General features: G+C 48.6%; 1 protein-coding gene across 3 annotated transcripts in view; it reads right to left on the bottom strand.

Annotated features, from left to right (window-relative positions):
* Positions 1 to 10,157, bottom strand: part of ZBTB47 (zinc finger and BTB domain containing 47) — a 36,551-nt gene continuing 26,394 nt past the window's right edge. For 2 of the 3 annotated variants that reach the window (XM_035129966.2, XM_060280948.1), the window contains exons 3-6: positions 8,924 to 9,071; positions 7,160 to 7,275; positions 5,467 to 5,611; positions 1 to 2,314 (exon numbers count right to left, since the gene is read on the bottom strand). In XM_035129966.2, coding sequence (XP_034985857.2) covers positions 1,911 to 2,314; positions 5,467 to 5,611; positions 7,160 to 7,275; positions 8,924 to 9,071 — 813 coding nt within the window. In that variant the 3' untranslated portion in view covers positions 1 to 1,910. The remainder of the gene's footprint in view (positions 2,315 to 5,466; positions 5,612 to 7,159; positions 7,276 to 8,923; positions 9,072 to 10,157) is intronic. The other variant, XM_060280947.1, reaches the window with a different exon arrangement.

Below are 10,157 nucleotides of genomic sequence, written 5' to 3'. Positions count from 1 at the left end.
GACCTGTCCATGCGCATGTGTGTGTCTTTTTTTTTTTGCGGCTGCTCAGGTTCTGCCTGTTTTCCGTAGGGCTTGAATGAGGCGTCTTGTCTTTGAAATGAACAGAACCGGCTTAGCGGTGGGAGGTGGGCAAACTGGCCTGCTAATTTCATTAGCCCGCAACAGAGTCCGGAATACCTTACCAGCATCCAAACGAGGAAGAGTTACTACGATGGATTAATAAAGTGCAAAAAGGTTAAAATAATAAATTCTTTATGTTACAAAAAAAAAAAGGCCAGTGATCCTTCCCCAGGCCAGCTCAGAAGCATTTGGCAGAGGAGAAAGTAGGCAGGTACGACCTTAACGGAGTTTGCTTAGTGCATTAGCCCACTGACAAATTACTTGAATTAACAGAAGGCTGTAGATCAAGTGCCGGTTTGCCCCTGTGCCCGTATTTCCGTTTCTCGGGTACACAAAGACTCTTCCATAGAGCCTGCTTGTCTTAAATCCATGTAAGGGTGAGAGGGGGGTCTGTGCACCAAGAGGGAAATCAAGAGAAGGCCTCTTCTCCTCTGGTGCAATTTCACAGACCATCAACGAGGTTGAGCCTCGTCTCTCCCATTGTACGGGGAGGAACGGGTCCCTCGAGCAGCAGAGAATGGGAAGTCACAAGTCGTGCTGATACCGAAAAGATGGAGAAAGGGGAGGAAGGGCCGGAGGCTCAGTGGTTAGAGCAGGCACCCCCAAACTTCGGCCCTCCAGAAGTTTTGGACTACAATTCCCATCATCCCTGACCACTGGTCCTGTAGCTAGGGATCATGGGAGTTGTAGGCCAAAACATCTGGAGGGCCACAGGTTGGGGGTGCCTGGGTTAGAGCATCTGCTTTACAAGCAGAAGGTCCCGGGCTCAATCCCCCAAGGCATCTCCTGGTGGGGCTGGGAGAGACTCCCCGTCTGAAATTCTAGGGATCTGCTGCCAGTTAGTGTAGACAATATTGAACTAGATGGACACAGGTCTTGTTTTGGTATGAAGGCAGCTTCCTGGGCTCTTAAGGAATGGAAAGCTGGCCTCTGGGGGGGACACAACATCCAGCCACTTCCACAAATCGTGGCATCGACCACACCCCGGACTTGCTACTTCCCCGCAGCTCAACTGCGAGAGGAGGTTTCACTTTCCCCCATTCCTTTAGAGAGAAAAACGAGAAGGCGCAATGGGTTCTCTTCCAAGCTCGTTGGCTTGCATGAAAGTTTCTCAGCCCCAACCAAGCTCCAAGGTGGAAGACAAGGGACCTTCTGGCCCTCCAAGTACTGATGACCCATAGTGGGTCGGGAGTGAAGGGAGGTGGTTTCCAGCCACACCCAGAAGGCCACAGGTTCAAGGGAAACACTTCCAGGGAGGGACGCCATATGCAAAGTGGTTGTTGAGAATGGCAAATGGGGAGAGAGTACTGCTCAGGGGCTTCGCCTTAGGGCAACTGGTTGGCCACTGCGAGAACAGGATGCTAGGCTAGATAGACTGAGTCAGCTGGACTCTTGTTATGTGCTCACCTCTCCTCTCCACCAGACGTGGAAAATGCTCTCATTCGAGCCATCAAAACCCAACAACAGCCTTTAGCACATCCCAAGATCTTCAGAGCAAAAAAAGAGAATAAAGGACGGCGGCGGCATTTGGTCTACAGCCTTACACACGCAAAGAAAGCATAATATAACCTTCAAATTCTATGCAACTCAAGCAGCAAAGTTGGCTTGGTCCTCCTGCTCAGAGTTGAGAACCTCAACCTCTTCAAGCTGGAGGCAAATAGACCAGGCCCTGTTAAAGAAGAAAAACCTGAACCAACGGCTGCCAATGACGTTCGTGACTGACACCTGCTGGGCACTTACTGGATTACAGGCCGGTTCTGTACCCGCACGCTCAACAGCTCGGGCAGGGCCTAGTTGTTCAAGTTCACCCTGCTGCCTGGGAAGAGAGGCGGCGGTGGTGGCAAGAGCGGCGGAGGAGGGATGCTCTGTGCGTGCACATGCATGAGGGGCAAAGGGAGCGCATGGGAATGTGGCGGGCCGTGCAGCGGGACGCCCGTGGTCTGGTGAGGCGAGCCGGCGGCCTGAGGAGCAGCGAGGCCGATGGCGTTGTTGCCGTTGGGGTCCGAGGCCACAGGGTTGCTCACCCGGAAACACTTCTCCTTGTGCGCCTTGAGCATGTTGGAGAAGCGGAAGCGCTGCCCGCAGACGTCGCAAGGGTAGGGCTTCTCCCCCGTGTGCGTCCGGCGATGGCGCTTCATGTTGGGCCGGCTAGTGAAGCTCTTCCCACAGATCTCGCAGATATATGGCTTTTCGCCTGGGAGAAAAGGGAGAAGAAAGATGGCGGGAGAGGCTGTGTCACTGAAATTCTACTCAATATTGATCCGGAGCAGAACTCCCAACGTATAGTTAGCAGAGTAACAACTTACAACACGTTGCAGGATTCCCAAAAAATGGACCAGAGGCAATTAATTTCATCCAGCAGAGCTTTACTGCTACTGAAGGTAGACGAGCAAATACATTCAGGATTGGCCCTGTCCATGAGAAATCTAGTTGCAGCAGACTTTAAACTTAATAATAATAATAATAATAATAATAATAATAATAATAATAATTTATTTATACCCCACCCATCTGGCTGGGTTTCCCAGCCACTCTGGGCAGCTTCCAACAGAAAAATGAAATAAAATAATTGATTAAATATTAAAAGGCTCCCTAAAAAAGGGCTGCCTTCAGATGTCCTCTAAAAGTCTGGTAGTTATTTTTCTTTTTGACATCTGGTGGGAGGGCGTTCCACAGGGCGGGTGCCACTACCGAGAAGGCCCTCTGCCTGGTTCCCTGCAACTTGGCTTCTCGTAGCGAGGGAACCGCCAGAAGGCCCTCGGCACTGGACCTCAGTGTCCGGGCAGAGCGATGGAGGTGGAGATGCTCCTTCAGGTATAACTTATAATAAGTCTAAACCATAACAGTAAGCATACGATGTACAGCAGTAGTGTCCAAACTTTTTTCAAAGAGGGCCAGATTTGATGAAGTGAAGGGCCGTGAGGGCCGACCAAAAGAGCCAACCGAACTTGTTAACCTTTTTTTAGGATTGAAGTTGCTGAGCTTTTTTTATGATTTTACCCCAAAGTTGTTGAGCTTTTTTTTAGAGGCTGGATTAAAACGACCAGCGGGCCGGATTAGGCCCCCAAAACGGACTTTGGACATGGCTGATGTACAAAACACCACACCAGAAGGGAAAGAGAAAGAAAGACAAAAGAGAAAACAAGACTCCTTCTGGCCCTACTTTTATAGCCAGCATGACCTTGACTGAAAGAGATAAGAGAAGCAATTTAAACCAGCTGCACTCAGCTTCTCTGAAGGAATAGCCCAAACATCAGGAACCTTCTGCTTGTTTCTTTCACACAGAGAAGCTTCCCGAACTTTCTTGAATTAATTAGAATAGGAAAGATCTCTCTACACATCAGATCAATACTTTCTGCACTAAGAAATGCAAACTGACACTCTGGGATTAAAAGGAATCGGCGGGGTGGTCATGCCAATGGGGGCAGTGGCTCTTTGGGAAAGCTGAGGCCTAGAAACCTGTTCAAAGTTGGCTAATTTAATATAATTATATATCATCAATGAATTGTAGAGCCAGTTTAGCAAAGCAGGACTATTGTCGTTATTCTGATTATTGATTAAATTTGTATACTACTGCCCTTCCTCCAAAGATCACAGGGTAGTTCGCAACATAAAAATGCAAAATGACCCAGGAGACTAGGGTTCGAATCCCACTTGCCCAGGAAGCTTACTGGGTGATTTTGGGCCAGTCACCGCTTCTCAGAATAATCTGCCTCACAGGTTTGTTGTGGGGATGATTCTGGGAGACAGGACCCACCTACCCACAAGGCTTCCAGCTTTCCAGAATTCAGTCACGGTTTATTGTTGACGTTTTGTTATGGTTGCTGTTTTGAAATTCTAGCGGTTGTGTAAGGGGGAGGGATTACAGAGAAACCCCCCCCCCTTCATCAGAAGCAGCCCGTCTCCAAGCAGTCATGAGAGCGAGGGGTCTGAAGGGGTGAGTCAGGAAGCGGGGAAGGAGTGCCAGGGCTCTGGCAGGACTAGAGAGCCCCTGCTCCATAGGCAGGAAGAGAGAGAGGCGGAAAGAGTGGACAGGAATAGGTCAGATAGAAGACCCGTCCCTCCGACGCCGGAATTGAGAAAGAAGAGGAAAGGGAGGCGCTTCTCAGTTCCGAGGCTTTTATGCTGGTCAAAAACGCGGAAGAGTTTAGTGCAGGAATCTGACTCGAGTGGGTAGACATGAAATGAGCAATCCGTTACACTGTAAATAATGTGCACCAATAAAAACGTCTGAAAGACAAGCATGTGGACGGTCGTTACTCAAGAGTAGTTGCAACAAACCCTGACAGGTTGCTTGTGTATTGTTCTCACTGTTGCAAGCTTCTTTGAGCCTATTTCTTTCTTTGAGGCAGCGTACAAATAAAGTGATAATGACGATATATCTATTTACCTGCCACATTTCCCCCTGACAGGAGACTTAAGGCAGCTTAGAAATAAAAGTAAGAACTGCTAAACAGGGGGGGGGGGAGATCATTAATAACGATCAAACATAGATAGAATTAAAACGGCATGCATATATAAAATCTGTTGAAAATAACTGTAATAAAAACAGCACAGCACTAGCTCTTTAATTAAAAGCATTCAATTGCCCCCCCCCCAAAAAAAAACCTGTTGGAATAAGAAAGTATTCACAATTTTAAAGAAAAGTTTTGCAAAACCACTTGGGGCATGGGGCAGGACAGAAGAGGTAGGTTTGTGACGTTACAGGCACTGGTCAGTCAGTACTGTGCACAGCTGTGGAAATGAGGCTGGACCATACCCGTCAACCACCTCATGAGAAGAGAAGAATCCTTGGAAAAGACCCTGATGTTGGGAAAGATGGAGGGCACTAGGAGAAGGGGACGACAGAGGACGAGATGGTTGGACAGTGTTCTCGAAGCTACGAACATGAGTTTGACCAAACTGCGGGAGGCAGTGCAAGACAGGAGTGCCTGGCGTGCGGTCACGAAGAGTCGGACACGACTAAACGACTAAACAACAACATACCCGTCAACTCCCGGATTGAAAAATCCAGGATCAGCAGCGGCGCAGCACCAGACATGCGTAGAAGCAACTTCCGGTGCCGGCGCTGCCCGATTTCCGGTGCCTAGACATGGGCAGAGTGGCACCCGAAATCGGTTCTGCGCATGTCCAGAAGGAGCCTCCCCGGCCGGCAGGAGCTGCTTTGAAAATCCGGGGGAATTACGAGATATTTCGCCATTCGGGATAACAGTGGGAAACGGCTTTAAAAACGGGGGTTACCCACGAAAAACAGGAGACTTGGCAGCTATGGGCTGGACTTAAGACTGGGAAAGCAAGAAACAGAAACTTGGCTGGTTTGTGCACCCCGAGCCATGGATCCCTTACCTGTGTGTGTTTTCATGTGCTCGTCAAAGTACTGCTTCATGTTGAAGTCCTTCCCGCACCACTGGCACATGAACTGCTTGTGACCGATGTGGATGCTCATGTGAGAGCGGAGTTGGTACTTGTACTGGAACCTCTCGTTGCAGTTCTGGAAAGGGAGAGAATGGAGATATGGAATAAGAAAAAGCAGAAAGTTTGCATGACAGAAAGATCTCTGTTGTATTAAACGAAAAGGTCCATTTCATTCAGCAGTTTTATTTATATCCTGCCTTTCTTCCCAGGAGCTCAAAAAAGACGTATTACGCTACTATCCTTCCCACAGTATCTTTAATAATAATAACAATAATAATAATAATAAATTTTTATTTATACCCGGCTAAGACCGGGCTCAGGGCGGCTAACACCAAATATAAATACAGTAAAAACATTCAAAACAAAACAAAACAAAACACCCAAACAAACAGTTGATTAAAATATAAGTTAGAATACAGTTTAAAATGCAGCCTCGTTTTAGTGGTAGGCTATAGATCAAAGCCATAAGGGGAGAAAACGTCAAATATTCACCGGGGCCAGCTATCCATGTTGGTTCTACATGGGCCAACAAAACAGCTGAGGGAAAATTTATATACAAAATCCCATATAAGGGGTTCCATCAAATAAATAAATAGGGGGTTAGACTGAGTCCAGCCCAAAGGCCAGGAGGAACAGCTCCGTCTTGCAGGCCCTGTGGAAAGATGTCAAATTCGGCAGGGTCCTGGTCTCTTGTGTCAGAGTGTTCCACCAGGCTGGGGCCATAACTGAAAAGGCCCTGGTTGAGGCCAATCCAATCTCCTTGGGGCTCGGGACTTCCGAAGTGTTGTTATTTATGGACCTTAAGGTCCTCCGCGGGGCATACCAGGAGAGGCGGTCCCATAGGTACGAGGGTCCTAGGCCACACAGGGCTTTAAAGGTCAAAACCAGCACCTTAAACCTGACCCGGTACTCAACTGGGAGCCAGTGCAGCTGGTAAAGCACTGGATGAATGTGATCCCGCGGCAAGGACCCACAAAACAACCCTGCAAGATAGCTTGGACTAAGACAGGCTTCCTCAACCTCGGCCCTCCAGATGTTTTGAGACTACAATTCCCATCATCCCTGACCACTGGTCCTGCTAGCTAGGGATCCTGGGAGTTGTAGGCCAAAAACATCTGGAGGGCCGAGGTTGAGGAAGCCTGGACTAAGAAAATGCAGCCGGCCCAGATTCACACAGGGAGTTTCAAACACTCCACCTTGCTGCGTGGAAGCAGGATGGCTACGGGCTGCAGAAGAAGAGGCCTTGAATCATAGCTGCCAAGTCTTCCGTATTCCCCGGGAAACCCCCGTTTTTCCAGCCGTTTCCCGCTGGCAGCCCAGATTTTAAAAAACCCCGTAAATCCCCCGGATTCTTACCGGCCCGGGGAGGCTCCTTCTGCGCATGTCTGGAGTCTCTGGACATGCGCAGAAGCGATTTCTGGCATGGTGGCCATTTTGGAAATGGGCAGAGCATGCGTAGAAGCAACTTCCGGTGCTGCTCTGCCCAGTTCCAAAATGGCCGCAGCGCGACTTCCAGTGCCGCGCTGCTGCCGATCCCGGATTTTTTTAATCTGGGAGTTGGCACCTATGCCTTGAATACAGAACAGTCCAAGTTCACACTGCAAATTAGAAAGCAGGAGCTCACCTCACATTTGAAAGGCTTCTCCCCTGAATGCTGCAGAGAGTGCACCTTCAAAGACATACTTCGCTTGAACGACTTCCCACATGTTTCACAGGTGAACGGCATGTCCTTGGTGTGAGCTGCAAAACAAGGGAGAATCGCGGTTACCAGCTAAAGCTGTACTGTTAGGAATGAGCCAAAAGACACGGCCAGCAAAATCGTACGGGTTCAGCTCCTGCCGGAACTAAGAGCCGGCAGTGTCCGGTCGTGCAAGCGGTTGAGCGGCCGCAAAATCTGAACAGCCTCCAAAACCTGCACTTAGAAAACTAGCAGGTCAGGAAGGAGAATGTACAGTGTTTCCCAGACTTGGGTCTCTAGCTGTTTTTGGACTACAATTCCCACCATCCTTGGCCACCGGCCCTGCTAGATAGGGATGATGGAAGTTGTAGTCCAAAAACAGCTGGAGACCCAAGTTTGCAAAACTCTGTGCTAGAAATGATCTTCCTGACTCTTAAAGAAAATGTTTGTTTTTTTAATTGGTTTTAGCAAGGTCACAAGCAATACAGGATCCGCGACTGAAAATACAGCAAGGACTGCAAAGAAAAACAATACTGGCCATAGTACAGTAAAAATTAAGGCTTGGAGTTGCTTTCTATCTGTGGGGAACACTGTATTTACTAGAGTCTAATGCACCATCGAATATAATGCGCACCTGTAATGGTGTTGTTGCTGCTACTCTCGAGTAAGGACGCCCAAGTCCATACTTGTCTTTAAAGATTTTATTGTGCAAAGTATTTACAATGCAGAGATAGCAGAAAAACATGACCTCCTAGTCACTTGCAGAATCCGGGAGTGGACGTTTCCTGTTCCGTGACAGGCACCCCGAAACGCCTCCTTCCGACCTTACGTTTAGTGGCGCGCCTTGATTCGGGCGCCGGAAGAGGCTGCCTGTTCCCCTCCACCTCTTGGACAAGGCGGTGCAAAGGCTCTCCAACATCACTGAGCCTTGCCACCTCCATAGCGCTAACTTCCTCATTCCCCCCCCACCTGACCCACTGCTGCTGCTACTCTCACTGGGCGAAGAGCTGGCCAACAGGATGGGGGGAGGTTCCCTGTAGGAAGGTCCCCTGACAGCACCTTAATTTTCACAACGTAATTTGGCCAAAAAAGGTGAGTATTAGATTGGAGTAAATATGGTAGATAGACAAGTGAGCAGTAAAGCATGGCATCTCTCTCCTTTCTGCAATCTGTTCAAAAGTACAGTTCAGCAAGAGTGGCATTGCTCAAACCAAACATAGAATAGAATCATAGAGTTGGAAGAGATCCCAAGGGCCATCCAGTCCAACCCCCTGCCAAGCAGGAAACACCAACAAAAGACTCCTAAAGTGTTTCACCAAACCAAACCAGCGTTTCCTAACCTGGTGGCCTGCAGGTGCTTTTGGACTACAATTCCCATCATCCCTGATCAGTGGTCTTGCTAGCTAGGGATGATGGGAGTTGTAGTCCAAAATCATCTGCAGTCCACCAGGTTGGGTGTGTGTGTGTGTACTGAACCGTTCTTTTAAAGGCACCGATAAAAGCAAAGACTGAAAAGGGGTTATGTGAAATCATTAGAACGTAAGATGAAGCCAGGCTTGGAAAGGTTTCATGGGGCAAAGCCTATGCCCTGATTTGCACCTGAGAAGGTGGGTCATCTGCACAGCGCTGAAACACTGCCTGTTGCTGGGTGCTCCTCAGGGGGTGCATACCTGCTGCTGCACATGGACCCCCCTCCCCGGCCCCACTCACCAACCATGTGCTTCCGGACATGCGCCATCGTGTAGAACTTCTTCTCGCAAATCTCGCAGGAGAACTTCTTCTCTGCATAGCCGTGGACTATCTTGTTGTGCTCGTGGAGAGACCACAGCTTCTTGAAGGCTTTCCCGCATGTGATGCACTGCAAGGCAGGAGGGGAGAGTCAGGAAGTCCTGGGCCTGGCAAAAACGTATGTGCAATTCATAGAGTTGGAAGGGACCCTGAGGATCATCGAGTCCAACCCCCTGCCATCCAGGAATTCTTCACCCAACATGGGGCTCGAACCCACAACTCTGAGATTAAGAGTCTCATGCTCTACCAACTGAGCTATTCCCCAGTTGCTTTTATTGCACTGTGGGTTATCACGCCAAGGTGCTTCGAAGGGAGTGGCTCATGAACAGTGCTTTGCACAGAGAAGGGGTCCCAGATTCAATCCTGGTTTGTTTTGTTTTGTGGTATGTTATGCATTGCGATTTGCTGTTATTCTTATTGGTTAAAAGGTAAAGGGACCCCTGACCGTTAAGTGCAGTCATGGACAACTCTGGGGTTGCGGCGCTTGTCAGTTTTTCTGGGTCATGTGGCCAGCATGACAAAGCCGCTTCTGGCGAAACCTGAGCAGCGCATGGAAACGCCGTTTACACCTTCCTGCTGGAGTGGTACCTATTTATCTACTTGCACTTTGACGTGCTTTCGAACTGCTAGGTTGGCAGAAGCTGGGACCGAACAATGGGAGCTCACCCCGTTGCGGGGATTCAAACCGCCGTCCTTCCAATTGGCAAGCCCTAGGCTCAGTGGTTTAACCCACTGATATGTAAACCGTTTAATTATCATTTGCTGATGTTTAATTTTACTGTTTACTGTTATATTTTAACAGATTATTGAATATTACTTCATTTGATATAACTTGTTTGTTTTCAAGTTATTGTGATTTTTTTTTGTAATATTGTGGATCAGATTGTTACTATTGATGCTTGATGTTTTAGTATGTTTTTATAGGCATTGGAAGCTGCCCAGAGTGGCTAGGGCAACTCAGTCAGATGGGCAGGGAATGAATGAATGAATGAATGAATGAATTAATATTATTATTTGTCTTTCCAGGGATAGGAGATTCCCCTGCCTGGAACCCAGGATGGCTGAGGCCAGTCAGTGGGTCTGTCGCAACAGACATCCTATGTAATGACTCCCACCTGTTCTCATTGTACAGAGCATGCCCCATGCGCCAAAGCAT

This window comes from Zootoca vivipara, chromosome 12, assembly GCF_963506605.1.
Source record: "Zootoca vivipara chromosome 12, rZooViv1.1, whole genome shotgun sequence".
Taxonomy (NCBI): domain Eukaryota; kingdom Metazoa; phylum Chordata; class Lepidosauria; order Squamata; family Lacertidae; genus Zootoca; species Zootoca vivipara.
This window is presented reverse-complemented; position numbering and strand designations above follow the sequence as displayed.